Below are 19,702 nucleotides of genomic sequence, written 5' to 3'. Positions count from 1 at the left end.
CTGGTTTCTGTATCAGGGTAATACTGGCCTTATATAATGTATTTAGAAGATTTCCTTCCTCAGTCCATCTAGTTCTGGACTTTTGTTTGTTGGCATTTTTTCAATTACTAATTCAATTTTTAATTAGTAATTGGCCTGTTCAGATTTTCTATTTCTTTCTGATTCAGTTTTGAGAGATTCTAGAAAGATCTAGAGAGATTCTAGAGTATGTTTCTAGAAATTTATCCATTTCTTCTGGGTTGTCCAATTTGTTGGCATAGGCCATCCTTACCAACTTAATAGCCATTTCCATATGTGCCTAAATTTCTTCTGGAATTCCTGCTGGATAGCTATATAATAGGGTATGTCAATAAAATATGTACATAATAAAGTCACATTTGTTTGAAATGAAAATTATGATGTTAGAAATTACATAATCCATAAATTATATATCTAATGGAAAAGTAAACATTCAAAATAAGCAGAGTATAAGACGTAAGGTAACAACACAATCAATTTAGAAGGCTGGCATACATATATAGAAATTTATTAATCTAAGGCAGGAAGTGTAAAGAATCCTTGGGTGAGATTTTCAAAAAGAAAAAAACCACAGACAATCTGCCTGTTCTCTCCCTTTCTAACACTCCTTTGATTGCAGCTGAACTCCCTACCCACCCACATATCATAATGGTTCTTAAACTGGCTGTACCTTGAAATGATCTGGGGAACATTAAAAACTACTCATTCCTGAGCCCTACTCCAGAAGTTCTAAAGTAATTGATTTGTCACTGGGATGTTTTTAAAGCTCCCCAGATGATTCTAATGTGCAGGCAGGGACTAAGCACTGTTCCTGGCTTTGAGTAATTTAAGCCTAGACTGGAGAACTAAAATGACTTCTGGTCCAGAGCACACTACTTTGCTGGTTCTTACCTCTTTCTTCAATTCCAAAAACTGGACTTCTGCCTTTTTCACAACACAAAATCCTCCATTTTATTCTTTTTTTTCTTTCTTTTTTATTTTCTTCCTTTATTTCCTTTCCTTTCCTCTCCCTTTCTTTTTTTCTTTCTGTCTGTCTGTCCATCTGTCTATCTGTCTTGCAGAATCCTGCATCCTTGTGTTTATGGGTATTACTACTACATAATAGTATGGTCTTTTCTGGATTTTCACAAATTACTTATTAGATTGTTTCACACATGTACCTTCTGGGACTACTCTGATACTAAACCCTACTTTGGGTTACCTCCTCTTGCTTTTCACTATACTCTGTACACCATGTTCTACCAATGTACTTATTCATTTGTTTGTAGCTGCATTCTTCCCCATGATGTTGTGACTAATCCCTAGGGACATGGCCCAGTCCAGACTTGAGTCAGCAATCTCTCTCCTCCTAATGTACAGATTATTTTTCTCTGCTTAATGATGTCATTTTATAAGATTTGTAGTTAATATTGTCAGAGGAATATAGGAGAAACTTCCCAGGCCAGTGGAGGTTATGAAAGGTACCTTTTTAAAAGCTAATTAAGGATTGGGGTGCCTGGGCAGCTCAGTTGGTTGAGTGTCCGACTCTTGATTCTGACTCAGGTCGTGATCCCAGGGCTGTAGGAGCAAGCCCTGCGTTAAGCTCCATGCTGAGCATGGAGCCTGCCTAAGATTCTGTCTCTTTCTCCCTCTGCCCTTCTCCCCCACTTGTGCTTACTCTCTCTCTCTCATTTTCTCTCTAAAATAGCATTTTTTAAAAAAATGTTAAAAGTAAATTGGCGATTGGAACTTCCAGAATGAGGGGCTCTGCAAACCCTCTTCCCAGCAAAACAACTATATAACTAGTGAAAAATATTATAAAAAATCACTTAATATCTCTTGAAATTTTCCTAAGAGCAGAACCTTTAACCTAGGTTTAGCAAGCACAAATTACTGGGGCCTTGTTTACTCCTGCCCGAGCTACCTGAACTACTCCTACAGATGTTCCACATTGGCAAGGGCAAGCTGAGAAGACCAAGGGCTACCATCCCCACTTCCAGCATCTGCACATATTGCTGGGTGTCATTCCGGGAGAATCAAGTTACTGTCCCTCCTCCCATCTCCTGTGCAATGGTTCTGAGATTCTGTTCAGGGGAAGAGGCAAGCCATAAGGACAAAGGGCCCCACACCTCTGCCTCAGGGGACTGAGTTTATTTGGAACATAATGTGGAAACTTCATGCTTAAAGGTATTGTCCAAAACAAAGAAAATTTTAGTTGGAGAACAATTGAGAGGGTGCTGTTAGCTCCATGACATTGGTATTAATAAGCAAATGCAATAACTATAAATGATGCACAAAAATGGGGTGGGGCATGAAGTTATATAGTAGTAATGGCAGCACACCTTTCCATATTTAACTAGAATTTGTTTACTAAAAATATGAAGTAGATTTTAAGAGGTATATTACAATCTATAGAATAACCATTAAGAAAATAGCTCAAAAATAGAATTTAAAAAATCATTAAAGGAATTAAAATGTTACATTATAAAAATATCCACTTAATACAAAAGAAATCTGTAAGGAGGAAGAGAAATGTGACATGAAATTTAGGGGAAAAAAACAAAATGGTAGATATGAATTTAAACATATCTAACATAAAATATATTCATATAGATCATGAATATGAATGAGTCTATAGAACATTCTACCCAACAACAGAATTTTTTTTCCTTAAGTGCACATGGAACATTTTCTAGGATAAACTATATGGTATACCTTATTTTAGGCTCAATAAATTTAAAAGGATTGAAATAATATGAAGTATGTTCTCCAACCAAAATGGAATGAAATTAAGAATCAATAACAAAGAAATATGGGAGATTCATAAATATGTGGAAACTAAACAACAAAGTCCTAGATAACAAATGGGTCAAGAAAGAAATCACAAGTGTAGTTAGAAAATACTTTGACAACAACAAAAATGAAACTATGAACAAGCATATGCCAACAAACCATGAGCAAGCATATGCCAACATCATCACTTAGATGAAATGGACAAATTCCTACAAAGACACAAACTACTGAAACTATCTCAAATAGAAATTGAGAATCTGAGTAGATCTATAACAAGAGACTACATTAGTTATCAAAAACTTTCCACAAGGAAAAGTTCAGAACGAGACAGCTTTGCTGGTGAGTTCCACCAAACATTAATAGAAGAATTAATGCCAGTCCCTTATATACACTTCCAGAAAAGGAAGATGAGGGAATATGGCCCAAATAATTCTATTGAAGCCAGTTTTAGCCTAATACCAAACATAGATGAAAATACTACCTAAAAAGAAAACTGCTTATCAATATGCCTTATGAATGTAAACACTAAAGTCCTTAACAAAACACCAGGAAACCAAATCCAGTGACATATAAAAATAATTACACTCCCTGGCCAAATGAGATTTATTTTAGGAATGGTTGGTTTAACATCTGGATATAAATTAGTGTAATACAAGATAACAATAGAATGAGGGGCAAAAATCAATAATCTCAATAGATGCAGAAAAAGCATTTTATAAAACTAGCATCTTTTAACCTCTCTAGAGGTTCTACACAAAGCAATTAAGCAAGAAAAAGAAATAAAACACATCCAGGTTGGAAAGAAAGAAGTAAAACTATCTCTATTTGCAGATCACATGATCTTAAGTGTAGACAATCCTATGGAATCCATTAAAAGACTATAAGAATTAGTAAATTTAATAGGTTACATTGTTACATTCCTCCAACAATAATTCCCTGACATGAACTTAGTGTCCAACAATTTAATTCAATACTGACACTAACTACCCAGGGGTAATGCAAACCCCACAAGTTAACAGCTCGCTGCCACAAGACTGCTGCCACTTTAGATACCAAACCCAAGTGGGGGACTCAGGCAGACTGAAGTTTGAGGGTTACCATGATCCCCACTCAGGTTTGATAATTTGCCGGAACAACTCACAGAACTCAGGAAAGCATTAATAATTACACTTTTATTATAAAGTATATAACTCAGGAACAGACAAATGGAAAAGATGCATTGGACAAAGTATGGAAATGGGAACAGAGAGCTTCCATTCTCTCTCCAGGAGCACCACCTGCCCAGCACATCAATGTTTTTATGAATTCAGAGCCTTCTCCAGATCTCATTATTCAAGAATTTTTATTGAGGTTTCATTATGTAGGCATGACTGATTAAATCATTGGCCACATGATTGAACTCAATTGCCAGTGCCTCTCCTATCCCCAGAGATTGGGGGGTGGGGCTGAAAGTTCCAACCTTCTAATTATGTGTGTGGCGAGCTTCTTCCTTGAAACTATCTGAGGGCCCACCGTGAGTCACCTTGTTATCATAAACTCAGATATGATTATGAATAACAAAAGACACTCCTATCACTCAGGAAATTCCAAGAGTTTTTGAGTTCTGTGCCAAGAACCAGGGGCAAAGACCAAATACATATATTTTTATTATATCCACATAAGTAACCCATTAAAAGACATTAGAATTAAACAAGTTTAGTAGAGTTGCAGGATACAAGATTAATATTAAAAAATAAATTTGAGGGGCACCTGGATGGCTCAGTCAGGTAAACAACTGACTTCGGCTCAGGTCATGATCTCACGGCTCGTGGGTTCGAGCCCTGCATCGGGCTCTGTGCCGAAGGCTCGGAGCCTGGAGCCTGCTTCGGATTCTGTGCCTCCCACTCTCTCTCTCTCTGCCCCTGCTCATGTTCTGTCTCTCTCGCTCTCAAAGATAAACAAACATTAAAAAAAAATTAAAAAAAATAAATTTGATTTCTATATAGTAACAATAAATCTAAAAATGAAATAAAGAAAACAATTCCATTTATAATAGCGTCAATAACAATAAAATAGGTATAAATTCAACAAAATTAAGTGCAAGGCTTATATACTGAAAATTGTAAAACTTTGTTGAAAGAAATTAAGAAAAACCTAAAATAAATATACACATTTTATTTTCCTGGGTCATAAAACTTACTGTTAAAGTGGCAGTACTCTTCAAATTATCCACAGATTCAATGCAATCTCTGTCAAAAGCCCAAGTAGAATTTGTGCAGAAATTGACAGGGTTATCCTAAAGTTCATATGGAAATTCAAGAAAAGCTATAGTAATCAAGACAATGTGGCATAAAGTTAAAAATACAGATCATTGGAACAGAAATGAGAGTCCATAAATTAATCTTTATATTATGGTTAATTCATTTTTGATGAGAATTTCAAAATAATTCAATGGGAAAAGAATAGCCTTTTCATCAACTGTGCTGGCACAACTAGATATCCACAAATAAAAGAAAGAAGTGGACTCTTACTTCATACCATATATAAAAATTACTCAAAATTAAAATTAAAATTAAATTCTTAAACTATAAAACTCTTAGAAGAAAACACAGCAGAAATCTTAGGACCCTTGGATTTGATAATGATTTCTTATAAATGACTCCAAAAGCACAAGAAACAAAAAAACTGGATTTCATCAAAATTAAGATCTTTTGTACATGGAAGGATACTATTAGGAAAATAAAAAGAGGGGCACCTGGGTGGCTCAGTCGGTTGAGTGTTCGACTTCAGCTCAGGTCATGATCTTGCAGTCTGTGAGTTCAAGACCCATGTCAGGCTCTGTGCTGACAGCTCAGAGCCTAGACCCTGCTTCGGATTCTGTGTCTCCCTCTCTCTGCTTCTCCTTGATTCATGCTTGCTCTCTCTCTCTCGAAAGTGAATAAAGGTTAGGAAAAAAAAAGAAAGAAAGAGAGAAAGTAAAAAGACCTACAGAATGGGAGAAAAAGCTTTGCAAATCATATACCTGATAAAGATCTTGTATCCAGAATCTATGAAGAACTCCTAAAATGCAACAATAAGAAGATAAATAATCCAATTTTTTAAATGAACAAAAGATTTCAGCAGACATTTCTCCAAGGAAGATACACAAGTGGCAAATAAGCACATAGAAAGATGTTCAACATCATTAGCCATTGGAAAATGCAAATCAAAACCACAACTAAAATCCTTTAATTATCTTTATGAATATGGTGCTATAGGTTTAACTGCGTCCCCCTAAAATTCTATGTAGAAGTCCTAACCCTGGAATATGACCTTATTTGGAAGTAGGGTCAATGTAGATGTAGTTTATTTTTCTATTATTATTTTTAGAGAGAGAGAGTGCACACAAGGAGGAGAGAGGGGCAGAGAGAGAGAGAATCTTATGCCGGCTCCACACTCAGCATGGAGCCCAATGTGGGGCTTGATCCCATGACCCTGGGATCATGACCTGAGCTGAAATCAAGAGTCAGACATTCAATTGACTGAACCACTCAGGCAACCCAGATGTAGTTAGTTTGGATGAGATCATACTGGAACAGGGTGGCCCCCAAATCCAATATGGCCAATGTCCTTATAAAAAGGAGAAACTTATGGGGTACCTAGGTAGCTCAGTTAAACAGCTGACTCTTGGTCTTGGCTCAGGTCTTGATCTTAGGGTCATGAGTTCAAGCCCTGAGTTGGGTTCCATGCTGGGCGTGAAGCCTACTTAAAGTGGGGTAGGGGAGGGAATTTAGACACAGACATGCACACAGATAAAACACTGTGTGAAGATTAGATATATATACTATCACTAACCAAGGAACTACCAAAAACTAGAAGAAAGGTCTGGAACAGATAATTCCCTAGCATCTTTGAAGGGAGCATGGTTCTGCAGACACCTTGATCTAAAAATTTTAGCCTCCAGAACTATAAGACACTTTCTGTTGTTTTAGCCACTCAGTTTGTGGTAGTCTGTTATAGCAACCCTAGCAAAACATTCCATCTGGGTATAATAAAAACATCAACAATAATAAATGTTGGTGACAACGTGGAACTATTGGAACCCATACATTGGCGATGGGAATACAAAGTGCAGTCCTTTAGAGAAATAATTTGGCAGTCCCTCAAAATGTTAAACATACAGTTACCATCTGATTTGGCAATTCCTCTGTTAGGTATATACCCAAGAGAACTGAAAACAGGTGTTTAAATAAATACTTGTACTTGAGTGTTCATAGCAGCATTATTCAAAATAGCCAAAAGATGGAAACAACCCAAGTGCCTGTCAAATGATGGATGAGTAAACAAAATTTGGTGTATCCATACAATGAGATGTTATTCAGCCACAGAAATGAAGTATTGATGTATGTTACAACATGGATAAACCTTGAAAATGTCATGCTAAGTGAAAGAAGCCAGTTACAAAAGGCCATGTATATTATGATTCTATTTATATGACAGGCCCAGAATTGGCAAATCTATAGAAACAGAAAGTAGATAGTAGTTGGTGGTAGGATTGGGGGCATGGGAGAAGTTGCAGAGGAATGGGGTGGGACTTAAGAGTTCCCTTTTGAGATGTTGAAAATGTTGTAAACTTACATTGTGGTGATTATTGAACAATTTTGTGGATACATTAAAAACCATTGAATTATACTTAGTTTTTAAGGATTTTTAAAATGTTTTTTATTTATTTTGAGAGAGTGCATGCATGAGTTAGAGAGGGGCAGAGAGAGGCAGAGAGAGAACCCAAGCAGCCTCCACATGCTGTTGGCACAGAGCCCAATGCAGGGCTTGATCTCACAAACCATGAGATCATGAGTCTGACACTTAACTAACTGAGACACCCAGGCACCCCCATTGAATTTTACTTTAAATGGCTGAATTTTATATGTGAATTATATTTCAATAAAGATATTTTTAAAAAGACCCTGATCCTGAATTATCTACCTGAGCCCCTCCCTGCAGTCCTGACCTACAGAAACCAAAAAAGAGTATAAGGTTATGTTGATTTTTTTAAAAAGAAAAGAAAGCTAATTAGAAAACTCCCAAGACATACTACTTATGGGAGGTTTGAATTATGTAGATATATGCATTGGCCAGTGGCAGTCTTTTAAAACAACATTGTCTTGATATTTGGGGAAATGCTATGTGTGTTGGCAAAACACATAATTTGCACTTCAGGCAGGTTTTGTGAGTGCACAATTCTTTAGTTCTTGGAACCCTTCAGAAGCGCTAACAGTATTCAATCTGACTCTGGGCCAGTGCTTTAACTACCTTCTAGTCCTGTGTATGAAGGGGGGCACCCCAGATAACCTCTAAGACCTCCCCTCTTCCCAAATTTTTGGTGTTTAATTCATCACTCTGAGAAATGAGGCAGCAGCAGTAGAGCTGGGGGCACTAGAATCCCCTGAGGAGAACATATTATAAATGGAGACACAGGGAGGGCACCTGCGTGGCTCAGTTGGTTAAGCATCCAACTCCTGATTTCAGCTCAGGTCATGATCTCACAGTCCTTGAATTCAAGCCCCACCCTGGGCTTTGTGCTGAACTTGTGGAGCCTGCTTGGGATTTTCTTTCTGTCTTTACCCCCCACCTCAAAGTAAATAAATAAACTTAAGTCTTTATGAAAGAAAAAAAGTGGAGATGCTGGGTCCTACCACCAGAAATCCTATTTGCATGGGTGAGCCCTGGAAATCAACATTTTACAGAAGGAAGCCAAACAATTGAGAAACACTGACAAGGTCTGGAAACTAATCACCCACAAGAAATCAGGGGCCCTTTTCTCTCCTGTGCCTGTGAGCTACGAGGTACCTCAGTTGCCATCGGTTACTTCTATCTCTGAAACTCTTTATTTAATATTTTTAAATTAGGTAATATTGGCATTAATTTGCTTCTTTTTATATATGAAAAATATGGAGTGAATGGTTGGGATATTAAAAGATCCTGCTAATTCCGCTTAAGCCCTGTGAATATTGATACTCAAGAAATAGCTACAATTTTATTTTTCACCTGTGAATGGGAGCCACAGGAGATCAGAGAGGTGATATGTAACATAGGTTTATAGTCTGTTATGTGACACTGCAGTTCTGCTTCCCCTGTACAGAACTTTATGCTCCCTGGGGGAGCACAGCACTTTGAACAGAGATGTCATAGAGAGCGTTAAAAAGAAGTAGGGAGACATACCAGTGATAAGACTTCCATTGGCTGAAATAGCTTTCAGGCCTTAGGGGTAGCTTTGTTCAGATGTCAGAAAAAGGATGAAACCTTTACCAAGAACCACTTTCCTACCTTAAACTGAGATTCAGCTTCATCTGAATTATCCCTCCAATTCAAGGAGAAGGGATTCACATTCCTGTCTACCATTAGACCCTAAACAATAACTCACATGGTGTTTACTATGCTCTGAGCACTGTTCCAAAAGCTACATAAACTCATTTAATCTTCGGCACAGGTCGACAGTTATCTTTATTTTAAACATGAAGAGATTGAGACAAAAAGGCTAACTAAATTACAAAGATTATAAAACTGGGAGACTGGAGAGCAGGATACGAATCCAGGCAACAAGGCTCTAGAGTCTCTGAGGTGTAAATACTAAACTTCAGCCTTGTTCACCAGAGTTAACTATGCAACAAAATTCAATGTGCTTCCCATTCCTGGATTAGTGGTCTTTAGCAGCAGGATAATATTGTGCAAATTTGTCTTTAAGGAAAAGAGCTTAAGGTTTAACTGGTGAAGCATAATGCTAAGTTTGATCTATTAACTGGAACATTGTTCTCTGAAAAATAATGGGATAACTAAAATTCTGTTAGGAGTGAGTGACTTTAAAGAACTGCTAATAATCAAACATTATCCTCATCACTATGCATCAGGAAACCACCTTTAGTTAAGTATTGTATTTTAGATGAATACGTTTTCACTAACCTGAACACACCAAGTTGGAATTCTACACCCCTCCATCCCTGCTCAGGAGCTCAAGAGCCTTAATTGACCCAATTCCAGAAAGTGAAGCCAATGTGCTAGAATTTTGTTGGCATTGAAATTACTACACACTAATTCTAAGAGACCTTTTTCACCTGGTGCTTTTCATTCAAGGACTTCTAGGAATGAGCAAATTGTCAGACTAAAGATGTAGTCTATCAAAAAAAGTATATGTTGCTTTTTAATATTTAATTTTTGGATGTACCCAGTCATTCAGTAGGTATTCTTTAAGCACCTACTATGAAGAAAACAATATAATAGCCATTGGGAGGATATGAAGATGAATCTTGTCCCCCAGGAGTTCACTGTCAAGTATGGGAGACAAGATTAAAAACTGCAAAACAAGATGCAAGAATAGATGATGGTACAAAGTAAAATAACTAGTGACCATGGTTGTTCCAAGGAGAATTAGGTGGGAAAGAAAAGCTTTTAGCTTTTAGTTCAAAAGGACTTGAAAGGACACTGAAGTTAAGGTAGGATTGGGACACATGGAGTTTGGGAGAAAGGCTGAATTCTTTTAACTGAATCTTGGGAGTGGATTGGAAGTTCTAACAGTAAGTGGTTATAGAGCAGGGACTTTGTGTCTTAAATGATCACATATCCTCATGCCAGGCACAAACTGGAATGAGAGAGGGAGAAAGGATGGAAGGAAGGGAGAAGCCAGTCATTCTGATCTCCAGGGAAAGAAGACATAAGTGACAACTGACCTCTGATCACTCTGGTGACCTCACTGGATTACAAGCTCTCAAGTTCTGTACTTCATTCAGGATGGAATATGGTCACATCTAATGAGTGACCAAAGAATGCATGCAAATGATCAACAAATTATCTTTCCATTGTGAATTGACACTACATCCTCAACTAGGAGAATAGGATCAAATACATGTAGGTGTAAAATTAAACAATAAGATTGTTGAAATGGCAAAACTACTATTATTTTGAAAACATTAAAGTGTTGAGTAATGTTCAAAGGATGAGGTGTTGAAAAAGTAATGACATCACTGATGGAAACAGAAGTATACTTATATTATCTTTAATTAAATATAGCCATGTTCTTTCAAAATGTCTCCCTTTTGCTCTTGTTAGGAGACCATAACATGTCATGTTCACAGATCTGTCCTCGGAATCCAAAAAATCCAACATCCAAATCTAATATGGGCACCCAAAAGACCAAGAATTGCCTCTTATTCTTCCCCCCACATAGCCAAAAGGGCAAAATCTCTAGATTGAAAGCACTGTAGTGGATTAGAACCTCATCTTTTTTCTTTAAGACATCGCTTTAAAAAAAAAAATTTTATTGGAAGTGGTGAGTACTTTCTCTGAAATTCAATGTCAGTCTTCACTAATTTTTTTTAATCTACAGAAAACAGTCATTTCTATATTTTCTCACTTTTGCTGCTTGTTTCTGCCAAATGCTTTCTTTTGGCTATATGTGACAAATGTGTCCCCAATCCTCTGTACAGACATTTTACAACTCTCTGCAAGCTGAGACGAGATAAAGTCTTTTAACTTTCCCCTTCCCTTGGCAAAATAGAACCAGCAAAGCATTTTTACACATGCCATTCTGGTCTCAGCATTTCATGTTAGCATGGCAGCAAAGGGAATAAGAGGTTGGCTAATGACAATATGGATTTTTTGGATGGTTTACCACAGATTAGAATACCTTTATACACTGAGCAGCACCCTGGCGGCAATCAGGCATTTAATTGTTGACCTGTGCATTAACCTGCACCTTTTTCTGGGTGAGAAGTTGTCGCTTTGCCAGCATGAATACTTATGAATAAAAATGCATGGCCATTTAACTGGTGTGATTTGAGAAACTATGAGATGTTTCCTACAGCCCTTATTTTCCTTGCCCACCTCTTACACTGTCTGAGATTGCATCTTTATAGACTTATTCCTATGAATTAACAAGCATCTGGACCAGTCCCCATAAGAGTTATGGCACATTGTAATGGTGTCAGTACTCTTTGGCTTGATGTAATACCCCCAATTTCGAATCTGAGAGACCACCAAGGAGCCGATACCGATGCAAACGCATGAGGGTTTATTTGCAAGCTTGAGCTTGGGCCCAAGTATACCCGACACAACGGAGCAGGGACTTGGACCCCTAGGTTAAGAGGCGTAGCAGTTTTATAGGGGCCAGTGGCCAATGAGATTGTAACACACACAGAAAGTTGCGTAGTCATGTCAGTCCACACGCAGATGGCCAATTGAATTACAATTTACCCTATAGTAACTGTTTGAACTAGCCTATCACTCTGGTCAGAATTGGCATGCAAGTTTGGCGGGCAAAAGGCAGGGTTTACATTCTTTGGCAGTTAGGGGTTCCGCATTCCTATATGAGCCGGTTTCCAATAAGGGTGTGCTCAGCGGCTTGACTAGGGTGGGGGAGTGTCTTAAGCAATAAGTAGGTCATGTGGAGGTTATACATGAGATGGTGGGTGTAGCACAAAATGGAGTTAGTCTTGCTCTGCTTGTCCAGGAGTAGGGGATTTTTGTTAAATTCCTTGGGTCCCACATTGACTTTAGCTTATTAGACCTTAGTTCTTCCCTGGTAACTTGCCAAGGTGCTGGCATTTTGGAAATTAGAGTTTTCATGAATGGGTACTTGAGACACTGTCCTTTACTGCAAGTCTGGGTGGGGTACCTTAGAAGATACAAGGGCACTGGGTGACTAGGAAAAGAGGAAGATAGCCTATAGCAGTTGTATTAGTTTTCTAGGCCTGCTATAAGAAAATATCCACAAACCGGATGGCTTAGAGCAAAAAGATATTAGTGTCACAGTGCTAGAGGGCAGAATTTAAAAAAAATTTTTTTCAACGTTTATTTATTTTTGGGACAGAGAGAGACAGAGCATGAACGGGGGAGGGGCAGAGAGAGAGGGAGACACAGAATCGGAAACAGGCTCCAGGCTCTGAGCCATCAGCCCAGAGCCTGACGCGGGGCTCGAACTCACGGACCGCGAGATCGTGACCTGGCTGAAGTCGGACGCTTAACCGACTGCGCCACCCAGGCGCCCCTAGAGGGCAGAATTTAAAATCAAGGCATTGGCAAGACCATATAGTCTTCAGAAGGTGCTGGGAGAGCATCTGTTTTAGGCCTGTCTTCTAGCTTCTGGTATTCTCAGGTGTTCCTTGGATTACAGGTGGCTATCTTCTCCCTGTGTCTCTTCATATTATCTTCCCTTTGTATCTCTGTGTCCAAATTTCCAATTTTTATAAGGACACCAGTCTTATTGGATTAGGGCCCAACCTAATGGCTTCATTTTACTTGATTAGTTCTATAAAACTCCTGTCTTCATAAATTAGGTCACATTTTGACCTAGGGGTTAATACTCCATCATAAGACTCTGGGGGAGGACACAATTCAATCTATAACAGAGGTGTGTATGAGAGAGAGAGAGAGAGAGCGCGCACGTGTGTGTGTGTGTGTGTGTGTGTGTGTGTGTGTGTGTGTGTTTGTGTGTTGGGCTGGAGTCTGAGGGAGAAAGTATCTAAGGCACTTGAAAATAGAATTTACCTAATTCACATTATGCCCTGGGATGGCCCTGCCTATTTAGTGACTTTGGCCACTAAGAAGTCATGGCTAGTTCAGGTGTAACTCCTAGAATCAAAAAAGTTGGCTGATCAGGAGAATCAGCTAAATTTTATAACTAAAAGAGTCAGGCAACAGTAATGTTCAAAACAAGCAGGAAGTCAGGAATCTGGACAGGTAAGACAAAGGTGGAGAAACTGGCTTTTAGAAGCCATGACTAGGTAAGAGCTCAGATATCTAAAGAAGCATGTTTTCCTCAACTTTTATTGTTCAGGCTACTGAAAAGTTGAAAGAATTAAACAGGGAACACCCATATACCTAACACCTCAATACTATGATTAACATTTTGGTATATTTATTTTATCACATATCTTTCTATTCATGCCTTTTTATTTTTTGTATCCCTGATGTTTTGATATCTGGGGTCTTGCCTTGCTGATCTGGAGAGCCTGCCCCTCCCAGCACTAGCCAATTCCTAGAGATAGTAAAGTGACTTGCCTTTCATTTGCTAACTAATCAATTAATCCAGAGCCCACACCCCGACTACCTCCTCTATGGGGCTTTCACTCTCAGGGCCACTATTTCTCTGTTGTAATCACCCCAGGGCCAGGTATCAGGCAATGAGAGAGAGGGAGAGAGAGAGAGAGAGAGAGAGAGAGAGAGAGCGAGCTCTCTACACCTCAGAGCCTGCTGAAATTACTCAAACTAGCCAATCCTAAACCTGTTTGTCCTGCCTTGCCTTGCCTGCCCTGGGAGCCACAATAAAAGCCCTTGCCCACATTTCCCCCTGGCTCTCTGCCTCCTAACCAACCCTGACACTTCTCCATGTGCCCTCTGTGCCCTGGATGTCCCTCCCTCTTGGGAACTGTGAGGAACAATCTTTTTAGTGTCAGCCATTTTCTTGATCTATTGACCTCATTATACCTGAATAATAAAAAAACCCTACATTTTAGGGGTACCTACCTGGCTGGCTCAATTGGTTAAGTGTCTGACTTTGGCTCAGCTCATGATCTCGCATTTCGGTTAGTGAATTTGAGCCTCTCCCTGCATCTGGTCTGAGCTCTCAGCATGGAGCCTGCTTGAATTCCTCTGTCCCCTCCTCCCTTGCTCCCACTGTCTCTCTCAAAAATAAACAACAAAAAATCATCTTTATTGAAATATAATTTACCTTTAACAAAATTTGCCAATTTTGAGCATGCAATTTAGTTTTCTAAAAAAACCCAAAAAACAAAAACCCTATTAAAAACTACCACTACAATCACAATATAGAACACTTATGTAACCTAAAAAAAATGCCCTCATTTCCCTTTACAGCCAATCCATTCTCCTCATCTGCCCCTAGAAACCGCTGATCAACTTTCCACCACTATAGTTTTGCCTTTTCTAGAATTTTCTATAAACTGTATGTGATCTTTTCTGTCCGTCTCTTTTCAATGGGCATAATTACACTTTTGAGATTAATTGATTTTGTTGCTTGTATCAACAATTCACTTCTCTTTATGGCTATGTAGTATATCATTGTATGTATATGCCACAACTTATCTATCCATTCACCAGTTAATGAATATTTGGATTGTTTCTAGTCTGGGGCTATTGTAAACAAAACTACTATGAACATTAAAGTACAGATCTTTGTATGGAGCATATTTTTTCTTTTATCTTGAGTAGACACCTAAGAGTAAGATTTCTAGGTCATGTGTTAAGTGCATGTTTAATCTTGTATGAAATTGTCAAACTGCTTTCCAAAGTAGCATTTTGCATTTCCACAGCAATGTATGAGAGTTCCAAAGACTCTAATTATTGACAGGACGTGGTATTATTTGTCTTTTCAACTTGGGCATTCTGATGCATGTGTAGTGGTGCCTAATTATGGTTTTAATTTACATTTCCCTAATGATTAATGAGGTTGAGCATCTTTTTTATGAACTTACTCGAATATCTTCTTTTGTTAAATCTGCTTTTTTTTTTTTTTTTTGCCATTTCTTAATTGGGTTGTTTGCCTTTATTAACCTGTGAGTTCTTTAAATATCCTGGATAGAAGTCCTTTATCAGATACATATTTTGCAAATCTTTTTTTCCCAGTGAAGAAGCAGTTCTTAAGTAGGAAATACTTGCATTCAGGGGCAATAAAGGGTCCCAAATCCAGGCAGTTGAGTAATTTAGGGCAACATGTCAACAATGAGAATGCTGAATTGTGAACCTCATTCCGAGACAGAAGTTCTGGCCCAGCCGTGGTTCTTTTATATACTTCTGGTTAGGGAAGAACCACTTGCAGTGCATGAATAGCCCAATATACATACTGTGGGGGTGGCTCTGTCTGGCCTACCCACAAGGAGTATAATACCCTTTTATGACGTTTGTGGCAGGGCATTTGGGGAGCAAGGAGGAAGAGGAAGTAAGTCAGGAGAGAGAGGGGTTAGTAAGAAATTAACATGAACTTGAGCCAAATGGGAATGGTGGCTACAGTATTCATGGAGAAGGTTAGCTTTCCATGAGCAAGTCCTGATAAGAGAGTAGCAAATTCAGACTCATTCTGGGCAAACATTGATAGTTCAGGGAAAAGCTAAATCCAAGGTTAATGGGATGGTAAGATGGGGGTACATATACAGAAGTCTAGAACAGAGAAGATAACTAATCCATGAGAGCTTGACATCATGGAAGGATGGGGCCTGTGGCAGTCATGACTATGTGATTAGTACTTATATATGACTTGTAAGTTTGATTCTTCTTCCAGAAACATTTAAATAGAAAACTTAGTGAGTTTTGTAGACAGAGCCCTAGTGAATATCTTACTCTGCAGTGTCTTAGGACTGACTTTGTACATATGGAAGTCAGCCAGATCTCCTGGGTGGATCATTAAACTGGAATTCTTTTCTTGGAACACCAATACCTTAGTGTGTGACCTTGACCTAAGGCTAGCCATCAACCTGTCAAGAGGAATGACCCCAGGGATAAGGCCCTGCTGCCTCTACTTAAAGACTGTTCTTCAAAACAAAACAAAACAAAACAAAACAAAAAAACAATGGATACAAAAAAGAAAAAAAGAATGCAATCATCTCTGGTTTCTACTTGCTTAAAGAGAATGTTATGAGGATGCTAGAGGTAATATCTCTGGAGGACTTTGAGCTCCATCAGTAAAAATCTTGTATACATATAAACCAAAGGAATTCTGGTAGACAAACATGGCAATATTGTATATCAGTCTTTTGTGTCTGTTTTCAGATTCTTTTTTAACTTGGCTTGGGTCCAGAAGTAGGCATGGTATAGACAGAATATGCCCAGTATTGGGTTTTTTAACTCAATCCCTTCCTTTAAAATAAGGGCCGGGAGAGGCACCTGGGTGGCTCGGTGGGTTAAACGTCCAACTCTTGATTTCAGCTCAGGTAACAATTTCAGTGTGTGAGATCCAGCTCCTAGCTCTGTCCTGACAGCATGAAGCCGCTTTGGATTCTCTCCCCGCCCTTGCCCCTCCCCTGCTCACTTGTGCATGCACACATGCATGTGCATGCCGTGCTCTCTGTCTCCCTCTCACCTTCTCTCTCTCTCTCTCTCTCTCTCTCTCTCTCTCTCTCTCTCTCTTTCTCTCAAAATAAAGAAATAAACATTAAAAAAAATAATAAGGACAACGAGTAGATTTTCATCAGGGACCTTAACTGTAGGCCTCCCTCACAATGAGAAGTAAAACTAAGTATAGGTGAGTCCTGTGTGACAAGTATTTTAATGAGAAATTTATACATAACTTAAATTATTGATATCATGCATCTTTCAATGAAATGATTATCAATATTATTTTGAGTGTTATTCACCTGTTACTTCAAGTTCTATAGGTTTTACATAATTGTAAAGGGCCTAACATTATTATGAAACATTGTAAGATATGATTTTGATTCTAACAGTTTATTCTTGACACTGGTATTTAATTCAGAGAATAAGATCAAGAGGATCTTGATGAGGATCAAGGATCATGAGGATGCTCATGAACTCTGAAGGAGAAAAGATCATTTGGATTTAGTGTCTATGTGTGTATTTTTCTCTAAGTTTTATGAGGTAGTTACATAAAAGGGACTTCTAAAATAGAAAAGGATGATGAAAATGGGCTGAACATTTCAAACAAAGTTCAGTGTGAAATCAGTAGTATATTCAGTAGAGGTGACAGGGAACAAAGATGTGGAGGAAAAAGGAGAAAAGGAAAATCAGCAAGCAGTAAAAATAATGATTGGGGTCAGGCAGTAACAGTAAAATCAAGAAACTTGAATATGATGGAAAAAACCATGGGTAGCTATAAAAGAGGCATTTGAAATAGGAAATGATGTGAGAGGAGAAGATAATTTTAGTACAGTTAAAGGAAGTAGCAGCTATGGGTGCTAAAAGAGAGGATTAATTTTAAATGTGTCCCAGAAGTAAGAGAAATATTTTTTAAGGGGTGGGGAAAGAATGATGGAAAAAGCCTAGTTGAGTGTTATATGGCTATTTCAAGCAAGATTCTGCGTAGAGTATTATGACCATTTGGGTGCACCGTACTTTTATTGGCACATTGATGAACCAGAGGTCATTCAAGACACCAGGGTGGTGAGAAATGGCAGCTCTCCTCAGATATCTGTAGGTCTGCCATAAGGAAGAAAGATCACATTTGAGTCTATATCGTTCAAAAGAAAGAAATAGACCTAAGGAAAGTTAGAGGAAGGCAGATTTTGCTTAATATAATGCTCTAACAATTAGACATGCCCCTATAACAGAATGGGCTATTTGTACAGTAACACTTTCCATCTTTGCGAGTATTCAAGCAGAAAATATGCAATAACCTGACTAACTAATCAAATGGTTTCTTTTACCTTATAAGGTCCTTTTTGTCTGGAGGATCATGTGATTTGCAGACAGTGAACCCAAGGCCTCATAGCCCTGATGCTGCACTTTGCTCTTTTACAAGAGTTGCTGCTTTCCCAACACCCCCACCTGCCAGGAGGAGAGGAAGCCAGAGGTACTTGCTATGACCATCCTTTTGGCACAATCTGTTGCTGGTACATTGAGTGTCAGCTACTGCTTTTTTTTACTTCTCTTTATTATTAATTCTGGGCCCCCAAGCAAAAGTTTTTGAAGGCCTTTCCCCTCCTTGTTAATTATAACATGGTATCAGTCAGAGTCCAAGCAGAAAACAGATGAGCATTCAAACAGAGTAATTTGAGGAGAATTCAATAAAGAAACTGGTCACAAAGGTGTGGACACTATTTACAGAAACCAACAAGGGATGGCACCATCCCCAGGACTTGTGATAGGGAGAGGCATTACTACTGCAGGCCTGAAGATGGAGAATATGGAGCTATTTCCACACCCTGGAGAGGGTGGTTGTACGGAGAGGACTGCCTGAAAGGAGAGTTTGCAGCCAACACACAGCAAGAGAGCCAGGGAAAGAAATAACCCAGCCTCACTTTTCTTCTGCTGGTGCCTCTCACTGCCAAACCTGACCATGAGCTGGGCATGAAGGGAGCCAGCTGACATCTGTATGGGTCAGCCTCCTGGGGCACAGAGCAGGACAGAACTGAGGAGAGAAGGAGTCTGGAGAGGCTAATGGAAGAAACCACAGAAAGCAAATTCCTCCCTAAGGTACAGCTGGCGCTTAAGCAGTTTCTGTACTGTTAGGAATGCGGCAACGTATCTTGGAAGAACTTAATTAAGGCCTCCACCCTCTGCTAGCCACCCTGAGGTCGTGCCTGTCAGAATTACAGTTTTCTGCAAGGTTTTTCCTGATGGTCAGTGTTTAGTCCCCTCCACCTTCAAGGAAAGGACACATGGTAATTTTATTTAAAAAAAGACATGTAGAAGTCCTTCCTTTTAGTCAGGTGCTAGAGTTTCCCCACTTTAGAGCAAAGGAGAAACATCTAGACAGAAAGGCAGTTTCACTCTGAAGTAATTGAAGCTTAAGCTTTGGGGTCCCTTGCTTGGACCTCTGTGAATGTTGGGAGTTTCTGGGGTTGGTAGAATGTTCTAAGTGGGGGAGGGAAGCCAGATTGCACTTCTATGTAAACATTTCTAGTAAATTGCCCAGAGAAGTGTCACAAGGAAGAGATTTGGCCTTCCAAAGTTCCAAAGTTCCAAGGTAATTTGTCATGAATCCTTTTCTTATCCTTAATAAATATTCATTTTTTGTACCCAACTTTGTATTTGTATTTTGTATTTTATATTCTTTTTTTCTTAAGAAGAATCAACCAAGTAATATAAGCTTTAGCCCTCACAAAACCTGGATCCACCCTAACTATGTGGAATTTTCATTATACTCAAAACTAGGTCAGCAATCTGTTTATAATGCAGGAGAGTGGATGGCTTTGGTATGGAGAGTCACAGGGATTTTGTATGTTTACAATGGAAAGTTTATTCATGAGAGAGAGAGTGAGCACGTATGTAG

The 19,702-nt window shown here is 38.8% G+C and overlaps 1 protein-coding gene across 4 annotated transcripts in view; it reads left to right on the top strand.

The window, feature by feature from the left end:
- The window catches only part of LOC101084304 (serine protease 58-like), a 132,925-nt gene that overhangs the window by 50,711 nt on the left and 62,512 nt on the right, over positions 1 to 19,702 (top strand). For 3 of the 4 annotated variants that reach the window (XM_045034155.1, XM_045034156.1, XM_045034157.1), the window contains one exon: positions 18,143 to 18,280. The exons of the other annotated variant lie outside the window; for it this stretch is intronic. In XM_045034155.1, the coding sequence (XP_044890090.1) occupies positions 18,205 to 18,280 (76 nt within the window). In that variant the 5' untranslated portion in view covers positions 18,143 to 18,204. Of the gene's footprint in view, positions 1 to 18,142; positions 18,281 to 19,702 lie in introns of those variants that run through there. 4 annotated transcript variants of the gene reach the window in all.

This window comes from Felis catus, chromosome C1 (assembly GCF_018350175.1).
Source record: "Felis catus isolate Fca126 chromosome C1, F.catus_Fca126_mat1.0, whole genome shotgun sequence".
Classification (NCBI taxonomy): Eukaryota; Metazoa; Chordata; class Mammalia; order Carnivora; family Felidae; genus Felis; species Felis catus.
This window is presented reverse-complemented; position numbering and strand designations above follow the sequence as displayed.